The 26,770-nt window shown below is 41.4% G+C and overlaps 1 protein-coding gene and 1 long non-coding RNA gene across 3 annotated transcripts in view; one reads left to right on the forward strand and one right to left on the reverse strand.

Annotated features, from left to right (window-relative positions):
* The window catches only part of cdh23 (cadherin-related 23), a 727,760-nt gene that overhangs the window by 191,715 nt on the left and 509,275 nt on the right, over positions 1-26,770 (reverse strand). For both annotated transcript variants that reach the window (XM_071379722.1, XM_071379721.1), the window contains exons 22-27: positions 11,166-11,355; positions 10,681-10,826; positions 10,048-10,267; positions 9,507-9,659; positions 8,242-8,355; positions 6,524-6,672 (exon numbers count right to left, since the gene is read on the reverse strand). In XM_071379722.1, coding sequence (XP_071235823.1) covers positions 6,524-6,672; positions 8,242-8,355; positions 9,507-9,659; positions 10,048-10,267; positions 10,681-10,826; positions 11,166-11,355 — 972 coding nt within the window. The remainder of the gene's footprint in view (positions 1-6,523; positions 6,673-8,241; positions 8,356-9,506; positions 9,660-10,047; positions 10,268-10,680; positions 10,827-11,165; positions 11,356-26,770) is intronic.
* On the forward strand, positions 22,154-25,417 carry LOC139562555 (uncharacterized). Its single transcript, XR_011672405.1, has 2 exons — positions 22,154-22,292; positions 25,136-25,417. It is a non-coding gene; the product is annotated as an uncharacterized lncRNA (long non-coding RNA).

The following is a 26,770-nucleotide window of genomic DNA, read 5'->3' on the forward strand; positions in this document are numbered from 1 at the left end:
TCTGGGTAGCCATTTGACTTGGTGCAGAAGCTGTTTAGAAGCCTCTTGGACCTAGACTTGGTGCTCCGGTACCACTTGCTGTACGGTAGCAGAGAGAACAGTCTATGACTAGGGTGGCTGGAGTCTTTGACAATTGAGTAGTGATTCTTACTATGTTTGTATTATTATTTAGGAACACTTTTATATTAAGTCGTATTTCATTTAATATTTGTGTTTAATGTTGTGTTGGCTACATATCTTAGATTGATTGGGCAAACAACGAACATGCTGCTGTTACTTATTTTGCTCTTGGCTTTTACAATGATACTTTTAGAGCCTGTTGCTCTGTGAATGAGGAAATATAAGACTGTTTCTCCCTCGTGCCTTGGGAGAAACCACACGCTTGCTCTGTAAATGCATGCGAGAACTCTGCACTTCCCCCCCAAACAACATGAGGGAAATCGGACTCTTGCACTTAAATATCAGGACTGTTCTCTTGGTACTTAACCATATCTCTGGACTCTCCTAAAATATATGTGGCGTTAAAGACTCTGGTGACTGTGGATTGTCGTTCAAGCGCTGTCTGTAAATCCAAATGTTGTAACCCCCGATTTAAACTTCCCATTATCTTGCTGCTTCTACTATCTGGAAATGTGCAATCGAACCCAGGTCCTGACATTTTTAGTCAGTGGCCTGAAGTTTCTGTATATAAATGTAAGAAGACATCTGCCGAAGCTTGATTTTGTGAATATATGCATAAAAACTGCTGATCCTGACATATTTATTCTTTCTGAAACCTGGCTCCAAAAATCTATTACAGACAAAAATATTGGCATAAATGGTTACAATGTTTTCATGCAGATCGTAAATCTAAGGGTGGTGGTGTTACTGTATACATAAAAGACATGTTCTCAGACGGTCGTTCTCTCCTAAGCAATTTGTATATCTGTCTTTGAACCTAAATCTCGGCTCATCTTTAAATATTGTTGTATCTTGCTGGCTCCCTGGGTTGTATTTTCGAATTGTTACCACAGCATGTCAACTCTGAGTTTGTCTTGATGGATAATCTGAATCAGGATTGGTTAACATCTAGCTCTGATCAACTCAAAATTCTATGCAATACCTATAATCTCACTCAGATGGTCAACAGTGTAAGTACGTTTACTATAAAGTATCCTCTGAAATCCTCTTTGATTGATTTGATCTTAACCAATGCTCCTCATCATTTTAATGCTACTGGTATTTTTGCAAATGACATAAGTGATCACTGTGCTATTGCCTGTGTGAGGGATGGTAAAATTCCTAAGTGATCTCCACGTCATTACGAAAAGAAACTGGAAGCAGTTTGATATTCAAGGTTTTTTACGTGATGTATTAAACATTGAATGGAATAGAATTGAATTAATCCCTGATGTTGAATTAACCTTCTCTTACTTCCACAAACCATTCCAGGATGTATGCAATAGGCATGCCCCTTTAAAAAAATTCAGGATTAAGGACAGAGAACCCTAGGTTTACAGACGAACTTACTAAAATCATAAGGGAACGAAATGCTATGTGGGTTCAAATAAGAGGGTCGGATTCGGCGGATGATTGGATGGCTGTTAAATGTCTTCGAAATCTGGGTGTGGCTATGACCCGAAAACTGAAAGCAGATCACTAACTTAAATCTACATCAGATCATTGAAATGAAATGTCATTGAAATGTCGTGAAAGGTTTGGACTGCAAAAAAAAAAGATACACAACTTCCCAAACAATTGTTGGTAGACACACAGATTGTAACTAAGAGAAACTCTATTCTGAAAGCCTTAAATCAGCATTTTCTAGATGTAGGCAGTTTTTTTGAAAAGGTTAAAGGTCTAAATGAGCCCCCTTTGAATTTACCTGACACCCCTGTGCACTCCGCCAGATTGTCTTACTGATTCTGCTCTGTTTCAGAAGTGCGTAAAGCCCTGAAAGAAATTGATACAAAAATCCCCTGGACCTGATGATCTAGACCCACGCCGCCTACACTTAGCTGCAGACATCATTGCTCCCCCTTAACATGTATTTTTAACCTCATGCTTGACGTTAAGGAAATCCCCAAGTTATGGAAATCTGCTTTTGTACTGCCTCTCCTGAAAGGAGGAGATCCCTCACTACTTGACAACTGTCGAACCATATCATAATTGTCTGTAAAGTACTGGAGTCTGTAGTTAGTAGGCAGCTGAAGGCCTACCTCCAAGAAAACAACATTTTAAATGCCATACAATCAGGTTTTAGGTCTGGCCACAGCACTGTTTCGGCAACATTGAAGGATTTAACCTTTTCTCAATACAGGGGGTGCTGTTTCCACTTTGGAAAATATCGTCTCCAAATTAAACTGCCTCATACTCAATTCTTGCTCGTACAATATGCATATTATTATTACTATTGGATAGAAAACAATCTCTAGTTTCTAAAACCGTTTGAATTATGTCTGTGGGTGAACCAGAACTCTTTCTACAGCGAAAATCATGACAGGACATGCGAAGGTCAGAAAAATAGTCTCTGTTCTCAGATCAGTTTAAAGCTCTGTGTGTGCCCTATGGATCGAAATGAACTGCACCCGCCTTCCCCTGGATGTCAGTAACCAATGAGAAGTGGAATGGTGTTTCTACGTATTTCTCAGAGCTTATAAAAGGGCACGGAACGAAGTGCGCTCTCTTTTCGACTACCGCTATTACGCAACGCAAGACCTCAGGATAGCATTTTGAAACGCTCAGTTATCGGCCTTAGATATGTCCGTCTGTAATTTAATTTGATATAGGTGTTAGAAACATCATAACGAAGTTATTTGAAACCGATTTATATCAGTTTATGCGAGTATATTGCTATTTTCGGAATTTTCGTAGTATTGCGTTTGAGGATTTGGATATGTGTGTGCCACGTAGCTAATGTTAGCTGCTAGTTCCGAAGTTGAAGTGGACGTTTTACAACAAAGCAACGATTATTTTGGACAAAAGGACACCTTGCCCAAGATTCTGATGGAAGCTCGTCCAAAAGTAAGAGCTATTTATGATTTTATTCCGTATTTATGTGGAAAAATGTAAACGCATTTTTCGGCCATTATTGCGGCACTAGTCTGGCTGTAACGCACACTGTATGTCTAGTAACGTTAATTTTAAAAATCTAAATCAGCGGTTGCATTAATAACCAATGCATCTTTCATTAGCTGTCCAACCTGTATTTTTTTTGTCAATCTAATCGATAAATAATTGTAAACTTACGTGCCTTTCCAAGATGGCGCCGGCCAGAATGCATGCCATGTTTTGACTGATTACATAGCATAACCACGATTTGTGATGCTAAATATGCACATTTTCGAACAAACTCTATATGCATTGTGTAATATGATGTTACAGGACTGTCATCTGAAGAATTCTGAGAAGGTTAGTGAAAAAATTTATATATTTTGGTGGTGATAACGTTATCGCGCTTTTTGCCTTCAATGCTGGGGTGATGTTAGCTCATGTGGTATGCTAATATAACGATATATTGTGTTTTCGCTGTAAAACACTTAGAAAATCTGAAATATTGTCTGGATTCACAAGATCTGTGTCTTTCAATTGCTGTACGCTGTGTATTTTTCAGAAATGTTTTATGATGAGTAATTAGGTAATACACGTTGCTCTCTGTAGTTATTCTAGTCGCTTTGGTGAGTTTTGTGATAGTGGCTGCAATGGTAAACTATGATTTATACCTGAAAAATGCACATTCTTCTAAAAAAACATATGCTATACCATAAATATGTTATCAGACTGTCATCTTATGAAGTTGTTTCTTGGTTAGTGGCTATATATATCTTTATTTAGTCGAAATTGTGATAGCTGCCCATGCAGGAAAAAAATGGTGGAGAAAAAAAAGTTGTGTCTTTTGCTATCGTGGTTAGCTAATAGATTTAGATATTGTGTCTTCCCTGTAAAACATTTTAAAAATCAGAAACGATGGCTGGATTCACAAGATCTGTATCTTTCATCTGGTGTCTTGGACTTGTGATTTAATGATATTTAGATGCTAGTATTTACTTGTGACGCTATGCTAGGCTATGCTAGTCAGCTTTTTTACTCTGGGGGGTGCTCCCGGATCCGGGATGAGTACCAAGTAAAAGTTAAACATTGGTATGCACTGATTTATAAGGCCATATTGGGTAAAATGCCACTTTATCGCTGTTCTTTTTTTAATCAGATCTGTAAATTAATATAAATTACGGTCCCATTCTCATTTGCTTTTAACAGTACCAAGAATTAGAACAGGTCATGGTAGAAATTGTTTTAGTTACTCAGCTCTGTGGTCCTGGAATTCTCTGTGGTCCTGGAATATACTGCAGGGGCACACTTTACAAATGATGCATGTGTGTTTAGTGAGTCCACCAGATCAGAGGCAGTTGAGCTGTTCTCTTGATAAGTGCGTGAATTGGACCATTTTGCTGTCCTGCTAAGCATGTAACGAGTACTTTTGGGTGTATGGAGTAAAAAGTACATCATTTTCATGAGGATGTAGTGAAGTAAAAGTTGTAAAAAAATATAAAAAGTACAGATAGCCCACATAACAAGCTAAGTCGTACTTTAAAGTATTTGTACTTAAATACTTTACACCACTGTCTGTGTGTGTGTGTGTGTGTGTGTGTGTGTGTGTGTGTGTGTGTGTGTGTGTGTGTGTGTGTGTGTGTGTGTGTGTGTGTGTGTGTGTGTGTGTGTGTGTGTGTGTGTGTGTGTGCGTACGAGTGTACAGTGGGTATAGAAAGTCACCACCCCTTTCAAAATGTTAAACTTTTGTTGCCTTTCAGCCTGAAATGAAAACACATAAAATCAGACTTTTTCCCGGCTTCATTTACACACAGTAACCCACAATATCGAAGTGGGGGAAAAATCTAAAGAACTCTGAACATTCATTACAATTAAAACAGTAAAATACCCTATTTGGACAAGTGAACACCCCCTCAGGTAAGAACCTTTTGCTTGAATTACAGTCATTACACTCTTTGAACATGTTTCTACTAACCTTGCACACCTAGACTGTGCAATATTTGCCCATTCTCCCCTGCAGAAGTGTTCAAGCTCAGTCAAATTGCATGGCGACTGCTCAATGACTGGGCTCTGACTAGGCCACTCAAGGACATTCACCTTCTTGTACTTCAGCCACTGTACGGTTGCTTTGGCGGTGTGCTTTGGGTCAGTGTCATGTTGAAACATGAACCATCTTTCCATTTTCAACTTCCTGGCAGAGGGCTGCAGGTTCTCCTCAAAAATCTGTTGGTATTTTGCACTGTCCATTTTCCCTTCTATCCTGACAAGTCCCTGCTGAAGAGAAACACCCCTACAACAGGATGCTGCCACCGCCATGCTTTACTGTAGGCATGGTGTTATTTGGGTGGAAAGATGTATCGTTTTGCGTTCAGGCCAAAAAGTTACATTTTGGTCTCATCTAACCACAGTACATTTTGCCACTTGGCCTCGGGAATCTACAAAGTACTTTTTGGCAAAGCTCAAACGAGACCCAAGTGTTTCTTTTCTTGCCACCCTCCCATAGAGGCCAGATTTGTGGAGCGCTTGTGATATTGTGGTCACATGCACTAGTCTTTACCATAAAGGCCTGAAGCTTCTTCAAAGTCACCATTGGCTTCTTGGTAGCCTCTCTGATCAGTCTCCTCCTTGCCCGGTCATCTAGTTTGGAGGGACGGCCTGATCTATGCAGGGTCTGGGTGGTGCCATACGCCTTCCACTTCTTAATAATGGTCTTAACTGTGCTCTGAGGGATATACAAAGCCTTTGAAATATTTTTATATCCATCCCTGACCTGTGCCTGGATTCTTTGCTTTGAATTGCACTACTAAGCACTGGAGTCCTCCATGAACAGCTGCTTTTATTCTGAACTAATCAGAGTCACTACAATTGATCACAGATGGAAGCCAATTAGCTTGATTTGTGATCTGGAAGGTGGTTGGTTATACCTCAGCAAGTATGCAATTGCAATTCTAAGGAGGGGTTCACTTATCCAAAAAGGGTATTTTACTGTGTTAATTGTCATTATTTTTCACTTGAATATTGTGGGTTAGTGTGTGTAAAAAAAGTCACATTTTATGTGTTTACATTTCAGGCTGTAAAGCAACAAAAGGTGAACATTTTGGAAGGGGGTGGTGACTTTCTATACCCACTCTGTGTGTGTGTGTGTGTACACAGATGTAGGATATTCATTTGAGCCAGTTTGCTACAGCAGGAGAATAGGAAATGGGAATTATGATGCAGATTATGATTCATGGACATTTTTGTATAGGTTTATACATTTACAGTTTTTTACATTACACATTTCAGAAGCCTTTTTAAATTTCAAATCAAATTGCATTGCAAGAAAGTTCTGATGCAACAGGGTGACCAAATTAAGATCATACATCTATCTATGTGTGTGTGTGTGTGTGTGTGTGTGTGTGTGTGTGTGTGTGTGTGTGTGTGTGTGTGTGTGTGTGTGTGTGTGTGTGTGTGTGTGTGTGTGTGTGTGTGTGTGTGTTTCAGCCTGCCTGGGTACCTGCAGGATGCTGGTTCCTATGGGGACATTCTCTAGTATGCTGGTCTCGTAGCTGTTCTGGAGGAAGATGGGTCTGTTGTCGTTCACATCCAGTACTTTTACAAACACTGTGGCTGTGCCCGTCCTCCTGCTGCCTGATGGACCATTGTCTGAGGGACACACACATTCACACATAACAACACTGTGTGTATGAGCCTGTCAGTTTCTGAGAAACTGGGCCAGTGAACATATTTTAATGTTTTTTTTATGACACAACTACATTTTTATTACATTTCAATAATTTCACAACTTACACTCATTGCGTTCATTGGCTGCATTTCAACTAACGTAAGTCAAGATCTTTGCAAATAAAACCAACTGTATAATCTAATCATTAAAATCATACAATAGAAACCAATCCCTTCAATCCCTTCTGAGGTAATGACATGTGTACTCGCTTCTTCTCTCAATCCCTCTTCTTCTCTCCCCCTCTTCTGAGGAGGAGTAGGAAATATCGGACCAATGTGCAGCGTGGTAAGTGTCCTTAATAGATTTTTTATAAATCAAATGAACACAGAACAAAATAACAAAAGAACACAGAACAAAATAACAAAAGAACACAGAACAAAATAACAAAAAAACACAGAACAAACAACCGAAACAGTTCTGTATGGTGAAACACAGAGACAGAAATTAACTACCCACAACCCATAGTGGGAAAACAGGCTACCTAAGTATGATTCTCAATCAGAGACAACGATCGACACCTGCCTCTGATTGAGAACCATACTAGGCCAAACACATAGAAATATAACACACAGAACAAAACATAGAATAACAACATAGAATGCCCACCCCAACTCACGCCCTGACCAAACTAAAATAAAGACATAAAAAAAGCAATATCCCTTATTGATATCACGTGTTAAATCCACTTCAATCATCGTAGATGAATAGATAGGTTAAAGAAGGATTTTCAAGCCTTGAGGGTGAATGGGCAAGACAAAATATTTAAGTGCCTTTGAACGGGGTATGGTAGTAGGTACCAGGCGCGCCGGTTTGTGTAAAAGAACTGCAACAGCTCAGCAGTTTCCTGTGTGTATCAATAATGGCCCACCACCCAAATGACATCCAGCCAACTTGACACAACTGTGGGCAGCATTGGAGTCAATATTAGGAAGGTGTTTCTAATGTTTCGTATACTCAGTGTATACCCACAGAGAGGTGTCTGAACAGCCCTATCAGCACACACAGACACCCCAGAACAACTCAGATGTACTTAAAAGATTCAAGAAACACAACAACAGGAAACCTCAAACCTTGCCTGCATCCCAAATGGCAGGCTATTCCTTACAAAGTTCACATCATTGAACCAGAGCCCTATGGGCCCTGGTGAAAAGTAGTGCAGTACATAGGGAATAGTGTTGCATTTGGGACGCAGGCCTTATTGTTCTATCTTTGGTAAGATGATGAAAAGAAACTGAGACCATAGCACAACACTTTTACACCACTGACGACTTGCACGCATCCCTTCTCACTTCTCAATCTCACAGATGTATAAAAGGATCGCAGCTTTGAACCAACCTCTTTGAAGTTTGAAATCATACAGAACATGTACACTGAAACAAGCCCAAAATTGAACAAATACAATTGGTCTAAATACACAGAGTAAAAAGAAAGATGAAGAGGAATAGTATAGGGCTAGGACTGAAACATACTTTTATAGGGCTAGGACTCACCGATAGCCTCTATGACCAGTGTGTATGCAGCCAGTGTCTCTCTGTCCAGGGCAACCACAGTCCGGACCACACCATTTCTGAAGCCAACACTGAATTTACCATCCTGGTTACCACCTGCAGAACACAACACACAGATGGTGGAACATGTAAATCTCGGCTATTCACTTATACACACGAAGGAACGCACGTCTGCATGCACACACACACATACATACTCTACACTCATAGAAAAAAAAGGTGCTAAGTAAAACCATACAGGGTTCTTCGGGTTGTCCCAATAGGGGAACCCTTTTTGGTGCTGGGTAGAATCCTTTGTAGAGGTTTCTATCTAGAACCCTCTACATACGGTCCTTCAAAGAACCCACTCTACCTAGAACCCTCTATGAAGGGTTCTATCAATAACCATTTTATAATCTAAAGGTTCTTCCTAGAACCCTCCATGAACAGTTCCACCAGCCGTAGTAGCCTTTAAAATTGTATGATAATACATTACATATATGAGAACTTTCTTTGAGGGCCTAGTTATATGTTAACACAGGTGTGTTAGGAATCTCCTGGTTTACAGGCCACATCAGGCCTGCAAGTCACATTAAGCTGGCTTGCAAAGTGATGTGTATCCAACAAGTAGAATTGTTAATCACCCGCAACCTGCATTCAGAATGACTGTTAGGTTAGGGAAGATTGAATACTGAGACTACCTCCATCATCTAAACAGGAACAACCATCTCTGTAACGGGTGCAATAAATCCAATTACTAACAGATTGGAGTAGTTTAGAAAATGGTATGTAATTTATCTTTGTGTAGCATAAAATGTATCAACCCATCAGTGCAAAAACAACAGATATAACACTTCTCAAAATATCACTGCAATATAGCATGCTGGGAAATATTATATATGGTTATTTGTAAAAACCCTTCTTGCCTTCCAAAGAATTCTGCTTTCCTTCCAAAGAACCATTAAAGAACGCTTTCTTCCAAAAACTATTCTTATGATGTAAAAGGTTATAAGATAGAACCCTTTGACTTACAAATAACCCTTGTCTTCCGAAAAGGGTTCTTCTGATTAAAACAGTTCTTAGTAGAACCATATCCCTCCGCAAAGAACCCCTTGGGAACCCTTTTTTCTAAGAGAGGTGTATTATGTGAATTTCCTACTCCATGTGTATGTGTGTACATTACATACACACGGAGTAGGAAATTCACATAATACACACTCGCAGACGCACACATTTGTGGCTGCCATGGCTTTAGTTTGACCTCTGACCTGTGATGAAGTAGCTGAGCTCAGCGTTGAGGCCGGCGTCGTTGTCGAAGCAGTTGAGGTGAGCCACCACATGGTCCCTGGGGACGCTCTCCTGCAGGGACACATTGTACACTTTGGGGAAGAACGTGGGCGTCTCGTCGTTGGCATCTAGGACTGAGGGACATAGAGAGACAAGACAGCCATACAGACAGGCAGAAAGACAGACAGACAGACAAAGAGACTGAGTTATCATGTTTTCATATTCATGAATCATGCTCAGTAGGCGTAACAAGACAAGCAACACATTTAATAGATTCTCATTAGTCTCACAGCGCTTCTAAAATATCTGCATCAGACCAGAAGGTTATACTCTGCAAATCTCTGCGAGACTTGAATCTCTCTTTACAAGGTGTAAAGTTTCATAGCGTCTGAAAGTAGGTGTGGTGTTCTAGGATCAGGTCCCCACTATCTTAGTTATTATGTTCTGAAAGGCAAAACTGATCCTAGATCAGCAGTTCTATTCTGAGATGCTTTATGAATATGGGACCTGACTATTGCATACCTGTGATGGTGAGGGTGCTGGTGGAGGTGCGCGGGTTCTGCCCTTGGTCATATCCCACAATCCTCAGGTGGTACAGGCCAATCTGCTCACGGTCCAGCGTTGCCGTGGAGTACAGCACGCCCGTGGTGCTGTTGAGATAGAAGTCAAGGCGTGGCATGCCCACCTGTAGCGCCATGGTAACCATACCATTCTCCTCCTCATCAGGGTCATCCACCTGGATCTGAGGGAGGAGAGGAGAGAGGGATTGAGGGAAAGGAACGGAGAGGGAGAGAAAGAGACATGAAGAAGGGAGAGGACAGGGAGGGAGAGGAGAGGGAGAGAAAGAGGAGAGGAAGGGAGGAGAGGAGAGGAAAGGGGAGGAGGTCGAGTGAGAGGGGAGAAGAATAAGAGGAGGTGTGTGGATAGGAAACAGAGGGGAGAGAGGGGGAGAGAGATGGAAGTGGTATGGTGAGCAGAAGTGAGAGGAGGACATGACAGGCAGATACAGAAACAAAGGAACTCTTCAATTAGCCTTCACACACACACGCTGTCATGATATCTGATTAATCTGCCACACTGGCATGTATTGATGACATATCATGGAATGAGGCCCCTCAGACTAAATCTGATGATATCTTATAATGGTGTGCTAACCTTGAACACAGAGGATCCACTAGGCAGGCCTTCTGGCACCTCGGCCACAAAGGGCAGGTTAAGGAAGGTGGGGTCGTTGTCATTCAGGTCCAGCAGGTTGACGTACACCGTGGTGCTGAATGAGGAACGCAGTGGAGGTCTGCCAACTGGAGGAGGCGCCAGAGGAACAAACACGGCATTTACAAGAGCACAAAACACCAATAAAAGTTTCACCCTCAATATTAAAGCAGCAGGAACATTTTGTTGAAACAGTGTTATTGCTGAAACGCACATATAAACTGCCACGGTAATTTAGATACTGATGCTACAGGCTGACATATTTACACACTCTTCAGCACCAGACAGACACACATACACACAAATACATGGACAAACCGACGACTCAGTCACAGCTAGCCAGCCAAACAGACAGACAAATACACACGTAGACCGACCGACCGACTGACCAACCAACAGACATAGTTCTGGCCTAGGTTGGGACTCACTGTCAACAGCAGATACGATGATGGTCCTCATGAGCAGTGTGTCTTTGGGGTTGGAGCTCTCTCTGTCCAGCACAACCCCGCTGGTCCTGATCTTCCCTGTGCTGCTGTTGATGGTGTAGAAGGGGTTCTCTGGGCTGATGCTGTACACCACTGTCCCATTGTCCCCATCGTCTGGGTCTATCGCTAGCACCTGGGGGTTTTATGAGGGGGGTGAGGGGAAGGGGAAGTGGGGGGAGGAGGGAGTGGAGGAGAGGTGGGGGTTGGGGGGAGAGGAGAGGAAGGAAGGAGGAGGCAGGGCGAGGATGGGGTAATGAGTGAGAAGAGATAGGAAGAGAGAAGAGAGGATAAGAAATAAGGAGTTAGGGGAGAGAGGAGGAATGAGTCTTACCAAAATGGTTTGGTATGGTTTTTCTGAATTCTGGTGCGTTTTCCCCCTTATTTCGGAACGTTTGGACTGATGTGAACAATATATCCGCACTCAAGAGAACACTAAACAAAGTACCGTGGTTCACCCAAAAACGATGGTCTCACCATGGTGCGGTTCGTTGCCGGAGAGAACACAGTACAGACCAAACACAGGGTTGAAAATTATGATTGATTGTTTGACTGCAAGCGTTTGATGAAATGCAGTCAGCATCATAACTTGAGATCTCTGAAACATTCTGTGAGTAGCAGCACATTGATGAGTGCATTCGATGCAGATTAGGAAAAAGACGGAGGTGTATGTTTCATGATTAACTACTCATGGTGTGATTGTGGTAACGTACAAGAACTCAAGTCCTTTTGTTCACCGAACTTAGAATAACTCAATCACATACCTCCTGAGAGAATTCTCTTTGGTCATTGTCACAGCAGTGTATATCCCCCCTCAAGCAGCGGCGTAGCCATGGGTAGGCCTGGCCGTGGCCTACCCAGTTTGATCTCAGGCCTACCCCAAAAAAGTTATTATTATTTGTATTTATTTTATTACATTTTTAAAAGAAATGCATGTGAGATTTTTTTTCTTTGGGTAATTTTAATATAATGTAACAAAGAAATAGTCCGCGACAATCAAGTTAGCTTCCGACTATTGGTTACATAAAAAAAAAAAAGAATATGTTGGTTTACCTGAACAACTTGGTAATGTCAAGTGGATAAACATTGTATCATGCTGAAGAGCCGTGCACAACGAGTGATTAAGAAAAAATAGGACCTCAATTCACTACCAGCACAAGTGAGTGATGCTAACTCAAACAGATCACAGAGACAATCAGTAAGGCTACCAAATTTGATTATTGAGAAATTCTATAGCGATGTCAGTATGTGGCAGGAGTTTTGGAGCCGGTATGAGACTGATATTCACAACAATGATTCACTGTGCAATAAAGAAAAGTTTACCTACACTACCGTTCAAAAGTTTGGGGCCACATTGTTAATGTTGTAAATGACTAGTGTAGGTGGAAACTGCTGATTTTGTTTTTGTTTTTATGGAATATCAACATAGGCGTACAGAAGCCCATTGTTAGTGTGTAGGGTGCGCTATTTTCATTTTGGGAAAAAATCGTGCCCAATTTAAACGGCCTCGTACTCTATTCTAGATCGTACAATATGCATATTATTATTACTATTGGATAGAAAACACTCTCAAGTGTCTAAAACCGTTTGAATTATATCTGTGAGTAAAACAGAACTCATTTTGCAGCAAACTTCCTGACAGGAAGTGAAAAATCTGAAATCGAGGCTCTGTTCCAGGGCCATCCTATTCAATTGCTTGAAATCTATGGATATACATGCACTTCATACGCCATCCACTAGATGTCAAAAGGCAGTGGAAGGTGGAATGGGGTGTCTAGCTTGATCTGAGGTCGAACAAGAGCTCTTGGAATGACGTGACCCCAATTTCCTTTGTCTGCCAAGGCGCGGGAAGGAACCCCAGATTGCCTTCTGAAAAGCTTTCGGTATAGACGGCTAATATCTCCGGCTTTGATTTTATTTGATACATGTGATAATATCATCGTAAAGTATGTTTTTTCAATATAGTTTTATCAGATTATTGAACGTTTATCGGGAGTTTTGGCGTTTTCCGTTCTCTGCGTTTGGTGAAGATGGACATCTTTGCTAATTCGACAGGAGAAGAGGACATTCTAAAACCAAACAACGATTATTCTGGACAAAGAACTCCTTGTTCAACATTCTGATGGAAGCTCAGCAAAAGTAGGAACCATTTATAATGTTATTTCGTATTTCTGTAGAAAATGTTTAGTTCTATTTTCCGCCCTCATTGCATGCGCTGTGTCACTATAACGTAAGCTGTATGTCGTACTAAAGTTATTTTAAGAAGCCTATGTAATTTGGTCCCTGCTTAATGTGAGTCTGGAAGGAGAGTTTAAAGTCTAACCAGACACTTAGGTATTTGTAATTGTCCACCTAGTCTAGGTCAAAAAAGTCCATAGTAGTGACGCTGGACGGGTGGGCAGGTGTGGGCAGCAATCGGTTGAAGATCATGCATTTAGTTTTACTTGCATTTAAGAGCAGTTGGAGACCTTGGAATGAGAGGTGTTTGGCATTGAAGCTCGTCTGGAGGTTAGTTAACTTCTCTAGGGTAGGGGGCAGCATTCGAAATTTTGGATGAAATGCATGCCCAAATTAAACTGCCTGCATCTCGGGCCCATAATATATGATATGCATATAGTAGATTTGGATAGAAAACACTAAAGTTTCCAAAACTGTTAAAATAGTGTCTGTGAGTATAACAGAACTGATTTGGCAGGCAAAAACCTGAGAAAAATCCATTCAGGAAGTCGTTTTTGTTTTTGTTTTTGTAGTTTTCTATTCAATGCCAATACAGTATCCATTGACTTAGGACTCAAAATGCAGTTTCTATGCCTTCCACTAGATGGCAACAGTCTTCAGAAAATGTTTCAGGCTTGTAATCTGGAAAATGAAGAAGTAAGAGCAGTCGGTATGAGTGGACCCTGCCGTGTCACAGAGCATTTTCCTGCGCAAGACCGAGAGAGTGCGTTTCTTGTTTACATTTTATATTGACGACGTTATTGTCCGGTTTAAATTTTATTGATTATTTAGGCTAAAAACAACCTGAGGTTTGAATATAAACATCGTTTGACATGCTTCTATGAACTTTACGGATACAATTTGGATTTTTTTATCTTCCTGTTTTTACTGCGTTTTAGCCCGTGGATTACTGAAGAAAACGCGCGAACAAAACTGAGGTTTTTGGGTATAAAGATACTTTATCGAACAAAAATAACATTTATTGAGTAAATTAATGTCTGCTGATTGCAACCATATGTAGATCATCAAAGGTAAGGGATTAATTTTATCTCTATTTCTAAATTGTGTAACTGTTCTAGCTGGCTGGCTACTTTTTGTAATGATTTGTTTAGTGGGCTATGTTCTCATAATCATAATGTATGCTTTCGCCGTAAAGCATTTAAAAAATCTGACACCGTGGTTGGATTCACAAGCAGTTAATCTTTAAACCTATGTAAAATATGTTTTGTTTTCTGAAGTTTTATAATGAGTATTTCTGTATATGAATTTGGCGCCCACCAGTTTCACTGGCTGTTGAAGAGGTGGGACGCTACCGTCTCACGTGCCCAAGAGAGGTTAAGTGTCCAAAGAAGGGCCAGAAGTACACAGAATGGTGTCGTCTGCATAGAGGTGGATCAGAGAATCACCAGCAGCTAGAGCAACATCATTGATGTACACAGAGAAAAGAGTCAGCCCAAGAATTGAACCCTGTGGTACCCCCATAGAGACTGCCAGAGGTCCGGACAACAGGCCCTCCGATTTGATACACTGAACTCTGTCTGAGAATTAGTTGTTGAACCAGACGAGGAAACCAGATTGCATAGCGGAGAAGGTACGGTGGGATTCGAAATGTTCGGTGATCTGTTTGTTAACTTGGCTTTCAAAGAACTTAGAAAGGCAGGGTAGGATGGATATAAGTTTGTAACAGTTTGGGTCTAGAGTGTCTCCCCCTTTGAAGAGGGGGATGACCGTGGCAGCTTTCCAATCTTTGGGGATCTCAGACGATACAAAATATAGGTTAAACAGGCTAGTAATAGGGGTTGCAACAATTGCGGCGGATCATTTTAGAAAGAGAGGGTCCAGAATGTCTAGCCCGGCTGATTTGTAGGGGTCCAGATTTTGCAGCTCTTTCAGAACATAGGCTATGGGGGAGGCTTGGGCAAGTTGCTGAGGGGGGTGTGGGGCTGTTGACCAGGGTAGGGGTAGCTAGGTGGAAAGCATGGCCAGCCGTAGAATAATGCTTATTGAAATTCGCAATTATCGTGGATTTATCGGTGGTGACAGTGTTTCCAGAGTGAAACAAGGGCTATATCTATTCCTGGTTCTACATTTTTTTGAATGGGGCATGCTTATTTAAGATGATGAGGAAAGCACTTTTAAAGAATATCCAGGCATCCTCTGCTGACGGAATGAGGTCAATATCCTTCCACGATACCTGGGCAAGGTCGATTAGAAAGGCCTGCTTGCTGAAGTGTTTTAGGGAGCATTTGACATTGATGAGGGGTGGTTGTTTGACCACAGACCCGTTACGGACGCAGGCAATGAGGCAGTGATCGCTGAGATCCTGGTTGAAGACAGCAGAGGTGTATTTGGAGGGCAGGTTGGTTAGGCTGATATCTATGAGGGTGCCCGTGTTTACAGATTTTGGGTTGTAACTGGTAGGTTCATTGATCATTTGTGTGAGATGGAGGGCATCTAGTTTAGATTGTAGGACGGCCGCGGAGTTAAGCATGTCCCAGTTTAGGTGACCTAACAGTACGAGCTCTGAAAATAGATGGGGCGGTAAAAAATTCTCGTATGGTGTCCAGGGCACAGCTGGGGGCAATAGTTGGTCTATAACAAGCGGCAACGGTGAGAGACTTGTTTCTGGAAAGGTGGATTTTTAGAAGTATAAGCTCAAATTGTTTGGGCACAGACCTGGATAGTATGACAGAACTCTGCAGGCTATCTCTGTAGTAGATTGCAACTCCACCCCCTTTGGCAGTTCTATCTTGTCGGAAAAGTCTATAGTTAGGGATGGAAATTTCAGAGTTTTTGTTGGCCTTCCTAAGCCAGGATTCAGACACGGCTAGGACATCCGGGTTGGCAGAGTGTGCTAAAGCAGTGTATAAAACAAACTTAGGGAGGAGGCTTCTACTGTTAACATCCATTAAACCAAGGCTTTTACGACAATACGACAATAATCACTAACCAAAACAGAAATGGACAAGTCATATTGACATCATGCGTAGCCGAGTGATCATGGGGTCTAGTGAGTAGCTAGGTGGGCTGGAGACACGGCGATTGAGACAGCTAGCGGGCCGGGGCTAGCAGAAGGGCCTTAGGGGGACGTCGCGACGGAAGAGTCAGTTGTAGCCCCCTCGGGCGGTTACGTCGGCAGACCAGTCGTGATGGATAGCTAGTTAGCTGGCTAGCTTCTGTTGGGGATTTCCGGTCCTAAAGTAAAGAAAATAGCAGATCCATACCACATTGGGTGAGGCGGGTTGCAGGAGAGTATGTTGGAGTTGAGGTTTAAAAGATATATGCAAAGAAACTGCGAAGAAAAAAGATACATTCACAGGACAAGACAAGACAAAGACAAAGACACCTGACTGCTACGCCATCTTGGATATAAATGTATAGTTATTCCAGTTTGTACATCTCAATTGTCAGTCGAAACCACATTTGTTTAAGCAAGTCGGCCATATCAGATATCAGCTTTTTAAAAAGGCAGTAAATGAGGCAGAATTAACTGTTTCGCTGCCGGAGAAGGCTCCGCTGATAGCCAGGTGTAGCAGTGGTAAGGATTCACTCCATGGTGCTGAGAAGAAAGCTCTGCTGTAGGGACGCTTCATGTTGTCCTAACAGTTTGTGGGCACCGTTTGTCACCATTATAGCGCAATTAATGTATTGTTTAGTGTTGTGTAGTGGCTTTGCTGGCATGCATAATGTATTATATATACTTTTTTGCTTCACAAAGATTTACATGCTAATATCGCCAATGCGTACATATTATTTTGAATTTATGTCTCAATGAAAATTCAACTTCACCTTCAGATTAATTCCTTATTGGCGCTAGGCCATTCTGCTGGCATGATTAGTTTTCCTTGAAACAGCACCACCATTCATCCAAACAAAACCATATTATTATTATACTCTGCAGATTTGCTCAGCTCACATTTACAGTGAGGCAGTGCTGTATCATGAATACAGTCACAGGTGATTTGTACAGAAACATGATGATATTCTTATGAAGGCTCAGTGATAATTCAGATGGATCTATTAGCAGGCATAGTGCACCTGTGACGGCCAATACAGTACGGCTTGGAACACTGCACGTCCAAACAGCCTTTAGAAGCCTTTAAAAGGAAGCTTTTAAAAGGATTAAACAACGGCTCATTGAAAGGCAGGGGCTGTGAGGGGACACACAAACACACGCACACACTAACGCACAAATAGTTTTTATTGTATTTTTTGTTGTATTTTTTTGTTGTATTGTTTGTATATCGTTGTATTTTGGTGACTGTCCTTGTCTATCAGCGTATCAGAGCCCAGGAAGAGTAGCTGCTGCTTCTGTTGAAGTTAATGGGGATCCAAATTAAGAGGTAAATGGGTTGACTTGTCCTCCGCTATCACGTCGGGCTGAACAATGCCATTTACCTGTGACTCACATGAGGTTGGTGGAACCTTAATTAGGGAGGACGGGCTCGTGGTAATGGCTGGAGTGGGATAGTTGGAATGGTATCAAATACAGCAAATGCATGGTTTCCATGTGTTTGTTTTTCCATTCGCTCCGTTTCAGCCATTATTATGAGCCGTCCTCGACTCAGCAGCTTCCACTGCTGTGACTAATCAGAAAATCCATCATGGGGGAAGTCAGGTACTGTGGTAAATGTATTCCTTTTATGCAAATGTATGCACGTTTAAATAATTATATAGTTCATAAACAAGTTACGTAAATGTAAGACCTTTTTAAAGTTGGTCTAGTGAAGATATATTCAACTCTTACCCTACGAGGTCTGAAGCCTGCTGTCTTTCTGTTAATTGCACCCTGGAAATTAATACACAAATAAAATGTTTAAGTGAATTATTAGCTTTTGTCTAAAGAAGAAAAAAAGTTAAATAGACCTGTGCACTAACAAGGCTTTTCAGCATAAGCAGCTTGACTACTGCAAATAATTTTAGATATCAGTATGAAAAATAATATTGTTTTTGAATTAGGTAAGTAACTTCAGTAGAGATTAGATTACCTACTGTGTGTGTGTGCTGAATGTAAATAAGTGTCTTGGGTGGCCGGCTGGACGGAGTGGTTTGTGTGTGTGTGTGTCTTTATGTTGTAGGCTCTAACCTTTGCCCAGGGCACTGCAAACAAATTCATCGGCTCACTGGGCTCTGCAGGTGTCGCCCCATTGCCATGGTAACACACAGCGGGCAGGGGCACACATCAACTCAATTATGGGACTGTATGGCACAGGAGAGGTTGTCGTCTGCCTGGCCTTATTGAGCTTTGGTCAGAGGGGGGAAAGAGAGACGGGGAGCACCGTCTCCATCGATGAATGTCTGCATCACTGTTTCTCTCGCTCTCTGCATGATGCTCCTCAAGTGCATCCAATGCAATGGAAAAGTGGCAAATTTACAGTACATAGGGAGGAAGTGAAGAGAGGGAGAAAGACAAAAAAAGCTGTGTTCCAACACCACTTGTTCTCTCCTCTCTTCATCTCTCTTCATCTCTCGTTTCTCAATGATGGCTGAAGTGCTCAAATCAAAAGATAGATACACATGGAGGGAGATCATGAGAGAAACACATTTCAGTGTGCCCACCACCAGTAGTTCTCATCACTCCATTCCTTTCCAGTTCCACCATGGAGGGAGATAAGAGCAGAAAGACAAAAACATTTTGGTCCCAACCACCATTCGTTTTCTTTCCTTTCTCTACTTCTCTCCAATCCTCTCGTTTCTTCCTCTTCAGCCCAGCAGCAGCAGAGTAATTTGCAATGCGTTTGACTGCAGTCTACATTTTAATTAGCGATTGGACTGCCTTAATTGCACTCACCGGTGCCTTGTTAATTAATGGACAATCAAGGGTTCATTAGTAACATGTTGCCAAAGACACCAATGAGGGAGGGAGGGATAATAATATCAAAATGTTTACTTAATATGAGCTACACTGTGACTTACAGTAGTCGTAGAGTGTATTGCCCAATAATAAAAGTTTGGTCTGGTGGCCTGGGGTGGTTCCCCTGATTGCGTGCAACCACTCTCCCGGAACTTATTATTCTAAACTTCATGTATGACTCTGGGCTCTATTTTTGGCTGGTGCTAAGGGGGTGCAATGTTGTTAGTTTGCAATTTCGCCATGTAAACTAGAGCTGTGGCATTTTCAACCACTTGCGCCAGGTTCGCCAACTTTCCTGTCTAACATCAGCTTGCTTGCGCTGAGGTGGGAAGGGTGGGAATATTTTAGGTGTGTCCTTATAAACAAGTGCAAAAATTTCAATTTCATGCCATGCAAATGGTAAGATTTAAGACAATCGAAAAGCAGGTCTTAACGGTAATGCGGTTGGTAATGGTATGGATTTTGAGAGTGGAAGCGCAGCCTATCCAGTTGAGACGCACAGTGCCTATATTTTCTAATTTTTTTTCTTTATTTTACCTTTTTAACTAGGCAAGTGAGTTAAGAATAAATTATTATTTACAATGACGGCCTAGGAACAGTGAGTTAACTGCCTTGTTCAGGGGCAGAAAGGCAGGTTTCTACCTTACCATATGCTCATGGATTAAGAGGGGACTGCTTTTAAGGGCGGTAAACCTCGTATTTAGAAACATTTTCCATTAAGTTTAATTTGATTTAAAAATAGCCTCCTCTCCCCTCAACGAACGCTGTTTTTTATGTCCTGCCCAATACATTTGCAAAGTACTAGTAGCCAAGCCTATCAATAAAAAGCTTTGGCTCGTGAGACTGCTTTGAAATAAATCTTAATCACCAAAGCTTTATTAAAAGATAACGTTTGGATGCAGCAAATGGTGAGCGGACACCCTTTTTATCTGTGTAGGCTATTGTACATTATTTTAGCCAGTTGACGTTATTATTTTGGACTTGCATAAAACCCCCTCCATACATTTTGTACATGTGCCCATCATGAAATGCGAGTTGAGATTACACACCGTTGACCCACGTATTTAGAAACATTTATTTTACTGTAACTGTCGCTTGATTTCCATTCCACACAATGAAAAACCAAGCCATTATCCTGCTATAACAAAGTCTGGTTCAACAGTAGTGTGTCGTTGGGTGTTTTTTTTTTTATCTTGACCTTGCAGCCAAGGAGCCTATCCATAAAAAAGGTGTATAAAGTGGTTATTCCTTTAAAAGTTGCATCATACTGCAGCACAGCTTGCGAGTTGCCGCAAAATTCTATGACACGTTATTTAAGTGTCAGCATTTGTTGCCATTAATGGTAGTTAGTGCTAGTTTGCCCACCAGAGGGAACCTTTGAGAAGCTAAGTTTTTGAAAGTCAAAGGGAGCATTGAATAGAACAGACTATAGGGGTTTGATTTTTATAAATTTTGCTTAATTAATTTGATGAATATTTTTTCTATTCCAAGAAAAACGAAAATGCATTTGTTACTGTAGCTCATGTACTGTAGGCCTAAAGGTTTCCGTTAGGACAAAATGGCACTGTACAATGTGTTTCTATTCCAAGAAAATGAAAATACTTTTGTTACTGTAGCTGTTTTAGCGTAACTTACTTATTGGCCTAAAGGCCTACTTAATCGCTTTAGCCGTGATTTTAAAAGCAATCAAGGCTCCTTTTGTTATTTAGTTTTATAACTAAAACGCTTGACTGTATTTAGGATGACTTGATGACTTGTATGACTGTATTATGGATGACTTGTATGCTGTGTGATGACATGCACAAATGAGTGAGTGATTGAATGATGTACTGTATATTTAACCACATCTGGATGGATCCATAACAAATTACTATGTGAATAAATATCACTGAATGACAGATATTGGAAAAAAATTTGAAAAAAGTAGGCTAATGAAGGTAACAATTTGTTGCTTACTGGAACACCCAAAGTCATCCAATTGTTATAATAGGATTTGAAGCAATAGCCTACCCACGTGTGGTCAACCATTTCTGCATTGTTTTGCGCTGCTCTGAGACAAGCATGGGGACTGGTCTTGATAAATCAATGAGATGTTTATTTTCACTGAATCTCCCTTTAGGTATTGGTTAGACTACAATTAGGGTCTGGAAATGTTAGGATTATTTTGCTCTTCACTCGCTGTCACTTAGTAGCCTACTCCCGATCGGTCACGTTGTACAGCGCCATATTTTCCTAACAGAAACCCTGAGGGTTTTTCTTGGAATCGAAACACCATGATATTAATCAAATGAACATTTCTTAACTTCTTGCCACTATAGGGGGTGCTGTTTCGCATTAGCATAATTTGCTCAACAGATTAAACGGCTTCCTAATCAATTCTTGCTTGTACAATATGCATATTATTGTTATTATTGGATAGAAAACACTCTCTAGTTTCTATAGCCGTTGGAATTTTGTCTCTGAGTGGTACAGAACTCAATCTACAGCACTTTTCATGATAGGGAGTCAGATTTCAGACATCCTGGCCCCTGATCTGGAGTCAGTTTAAAGGTCCCTGTAAATGCTATGGTCTTCCCCTGGATGTCAGTACGTGATGACGCTTTGAATGGAGTCGATTGCGCAATCAGGGGCTGCATAAAAGAGCAAATACCGGAAGTAGCATCCCTTTGCTGCCTGCGCCTTGCGCACGGAGGACGTCGGACTCGCCTCCTTCCAAGCGTTTGTTTAGCCAGTAATATTTCTCTGGTCATGTTTTTACTCGTTAGAGGTGTTAAAAACATCATAAGGTAGTTAATTTAAACCGTTTTATAGCAATTTATATCCGTTTAGTGCGATTTTGAGCCATTTATTTCTGAGGCACTTTGAACCGCTGGGCACGTTTCCAGTTCATGCCGAACGTTAGTGGGCATTTCCACATGGCAAGAGGACAGCTTTCGACCAAAAGACGATTAGACCCAAGAAAGGATTCTTTGCCCAAGATTCTGATGGAAGAACAGCTCACAGTAAGAACAATTTATGATGATAAATCGTGTTTCTGTCGAAAAATGTTAAACGCTTATGCCGCCATTTTGTTTTGTATAGCTTCGCTTGGCGCAACCTGTATTGAAAAGTAAGGATAATTAAAAAAATGTAAATCAGCGATTGCATTAAGAACTAATTTGTCTTTCGATTCCTGTCAACCCTGTATTTTTTAGTCAAGTATATGATTAGCTGTGCCTCCCGGGTGGCGCAGTGGTCTAGAGCACTGCATCGCAGTGCTATGCTGCGCCACCAGAGTCTGGGTTCGCGCCCAGGCTCTGTCGCAGCCGGCCGCGACCGGGAGGTCCGTGGGGCGACGCACAATTGGCTTAGCGTCGTCCGGGTTAGGGAGGGTTTGGCCGGTAGGGATATCCTTGTCTCATCGCGCTCCAGCGACTCCTGTGGCGGGCCGGGCGCAGTGCGCGCTAACCGAGGGGGCGGGTGCACGGTGTTTCCTCCGACACATTGGTGCGGCTGGCTTCCGGGTTGGAGGCGCGCTGTGTTAAGAAGCAGTGCGGCTAGGTTGGGTTGTGCTTCGGAGGACGCATGACTTTCGACCTTCGTCTCTCCCGAGCCCGTACGGGAGTTGTAGCGATGAGACAAGATAGTAATTACTAGCGATTGGATACCACGAAAAATTGGGGAGAAAAGGGGATAAAAATTTAAAAAAATAAATAAATAAAAAAATAAAAGTATATGATTAGCTTTTGATTAAACTAGATCACTAAAAGATGGCGACCGACATTTCCAGGCTTGTTTTGCTACTATTTTCATTGTATAACCACGTTTTTTTATGGCTAAATATGCACATTTTCGAACAAACTCTATATGTATGTTGTAAAATGATGTTACTGGAGTGTCATCGGAAGAATTCTGAGAAGGTTAGTGAAAAAATTAATATATTTTGGCGATGATAACGATATCGCTCTCTTTAGCTTGAATTCATGCTGGGGTAACGTTTGCATATGTGGTATGCTAATATAACGATTTATTGTGTTTTCGCCGTAAAACACTTAGAAAATCTGAAATATTGTCTGAATTCACAAGATCTGTGTCTTTCCAATGCTATGCTTTGTCTATTTTTAAGAAATGTTTTATGATGAGTAAATTGGTAATACACGTTGCTCTCTGTAGTAATTCTAGTCGCTTTGGTGAGATTTGTGATGGTGGCTGCAATGGCAAACTATGATTTATACCTGAAATATGCAAATTTTTCTAACAAAACCTATCCTATACCATAAATATGTTATCAGACTGTCATCTGATGAGGTTTTTTCTTGGTTAGTGGCTATCAATATCTTAGTTTAGCCGAATTGGTGATAGCTACTGGTGGAGAGAAAAAATGGTGGACAAAGAAATTGTGTATTTTGCTAACGTGTTTAGCTAATAGATTTACATATTGTGTCTTCCCTGTAAAACATTTTAAAAATCTGAAATGGTGGCTTTATTCACAAGATCTGTATCTTTCATTAGGTGTCTTGGACTTGTGATTTAATGATATTTAGATGCTACTATTTAATTGTGACGCTATGCTAGCGATGCTAATCAGTGTGGGGGGGGGTGGGGGTGATCCCGGATCCGGGGTTGAGGCTCGTTAGAGGTTAAAATCAATCCCATATACAATGTTCTTGCACAAACGGTTTTACATTCTCTAGTACAGCCAATGTTAAAAAAGTCAAATGCTTCTCAAAGATACCCTCTGGTGGTCAAACTAGCACTAACTAGCATTAATGGCAACATTGGCTAACACTTAAAATAACGTGACATAATTCTGCAGCAGCCTGCAAGCTGCAGTACGACACTACTTTTAAAGGAAGAACCACTGTATCACCCCACTATCAGATTAGGCAATGTATGTTTTTTTTGCCCCCATCATCTACTAATTAACTTGTGATTTTTTTGCAGATAATAAGTGTTTGAAATAGTAATGTCAATATTTATCTTAAAAAAATATCTATGATATATAGCACAATTTTGGATTTCACCCAGTCTCAAAATCGAATGGTTTTGACCATTTGGAAGTTTTTGTCAGTGAGCCTCTCTTCTCCTCCTGCTTCTCTTCTCCTCCTGCTTCGGCCATGCAGTGCGGTTCGCAAGCGTACCCCTTATCAACTTTACCCTGTATTTAAAAAAATGACCATGATTGTTTAAAGCAAAACTACCAAAAATATTGCTGAAGGTAAACCCGAACAATCAAAATAAAATCGAATTTAGGCTAAGCCCCGATCAGCAGTTATAGCCATATGAGAGTTGTGCCTCCAGTAGTTTACTTTTATTCTGGTAAAACACCATTTTCAACAATGTATTTCATAACAATAACCAGGCAATTTACATTGGTTGTCACTCAACTAATAAAGCCTAATATTGCGCAAGCCATTTTGCAAGCATTTGAATGCTGATGGTGCCACGCAGATATCACTGAGAAACCAGTGATATCAGTGAATGAGGTGTGGGTTAATGTCCAGTTCATTCATTTTGGCTAGTAGAAGGTGTGGTTATAGGGAGTTAAAGGCAGAGGAAAAATCTATAAAGAATGCTCTGGTGTAGGTTTTTGGTTGGTCAAGGTGTTTCAGGATCAGGTGTGCGAGGGCATCCTGGTCTCAGAGCATTTCATATTATTCTGTACGCAAATCCGGGACACTCCATTTAGTACGGTATGATACTGTCACACCCTGATCTGTTTCACCTGTCTTTGTGATTGTCTCCACCCCCTCCAGGTGTCGCCCATCTTCCCCATTATCCGCTGTATATTTATACCTGTGTTCTCTAATGGTCTGTTGGCAGTTCGTCTTGTTTGTCAATTCAACCAGCATTTTTTTTGTCTCAGCCACCTGCTTTTCAGTCTCGCCCTTTCTCGCCTTCCTGGTTTTGACCCTTGCCTGTCCTGACTCTGAGCCCGCCTGCCTGACCACTCTGCCTGCCCCTGACCCTGAGCCTGCCTGCCATCCTGTACCTTTGTCCCACCTCTGGATTACCGACCTCTACCTGACCCGACCCTGAGCCTGCCTGCCGTCCTGTACCTTTCCCCCACTACTCTGGTTATCGACTCCTGCCTGCCTTGACCTGGCGTTTGCCTGCCATGTTGCTGTAATAAACAGTGTTACTTTGACACAGTCTGCATCTGGGTCTTACCTTCAAACCTGATAGATACAGTATGTTACATGTCATATGTTAAGTATTAATATGTGGATGTCCATCACCCATTTTGAATGATATGTTACGAATTACAATTCATATTATATGTTCCGTATATTCAAAATGTGCAATATGTTAAGAATTTGCAAAACGTATTATATGTTACAAATTCTAGCTAGGTGCCTAGGTGGCTAACGTTAGCTAGCTGGCTAGGGTTAGGGGTTAAGTTTAGGAGTTAGGTTAAAGGGTTAAGGTTAGGGGAAGGGTTAGGGGAAGTGTTACCTAAAACGCTTAAGGTTAGGGGAACGTGAACTAACATGCTAAGTAGTTGCAAAATAGAAAGAAGTAGTAATTAGTAGAAAAGATGCTAATTAGCTAAAATGCTTGATTTAGCTAGGTTGGTACAATGGGAATAATCCCAAAAGTGCCAAATGCGCTCACCCATCGAGCTAAAGCAAGCATACCCCCTACAATGTAAAGGAAATATTAAGTTATGTTTGATCAAATCAATATTTCCTTTTGTGTGGCACAGGCACTGCATCTCAGTGCTAGAGGCGTCACTACAGACACCCTGGTTCGAATCCAGGCTGTATCACAACTGGCCGTGATTGGGAGTCCCATAGGGCGGAGCACAATTGGCCCAGCATCGTCCGGGATTGGGCGGTGTAGGCCGAAATTGTAAATAAGAATTTGTTCTTAACTGACTTGCCTTGTTAAATAAAGGTAAAATAAAAAAAATATCTAGTATTTCTAGGGAAGTGGAGGTAGTCGCCAAGGACAAGGAATGTCTGATGTTGAAAAAAATGGGTGCAGAGCATCACGAGTCGACGAGTACTGGAGAATGTGGTGAACAGAGGGTAGCAAGGTGGACATCGCTTTTCAATCACTTGCGGAATGACCACACACATGACGATCCTATTTTCTCGAAGTGCCTCCATGCTCCCCCCAGAAGCACCAACAAATGGCTGGTATGTACTGTATGACAATAAATGATCAAATCTGTGACTTTTTCAGATATTATAATACTACTCACTTCTATTCTAACCACCAAAACAGTGTACAAGCTGGAGAAGGTTCTGCGCAACAAGCGTTTACTGAAGGATTTTGCCAAGTTGAACCCCCTCTACCAGACCTCTGCCCTGGAAGGCTTCCACAGCCTCATTCTTAGGTTTACGCCCAATAATGTGCTTTTTCCTTCTTTGGAATGCTGTGCAGGTATATTACTTCGCAAAAAATAGTTTTTCATCACTTTGGAAATGTGTGCGTTTTTATCAATGTAAGTGCCTTATTTCGTTATAATAGTTTCTGTATGTTGTGGTATGTCATT

Source organism: Salvelinus alpinus, chromosome 32, assembly GCF_045679555.1.
Source record: "Salvelinus alpinus chromosome 32, SLU_Salpinus.1, whole genome shotgun sequence".
NCBI lineage: Eukaryota > Metazoa > Chordata > Actinopteri > Salmoniformes > Salmonidae > Salvelinus > Salvelinus alpinus.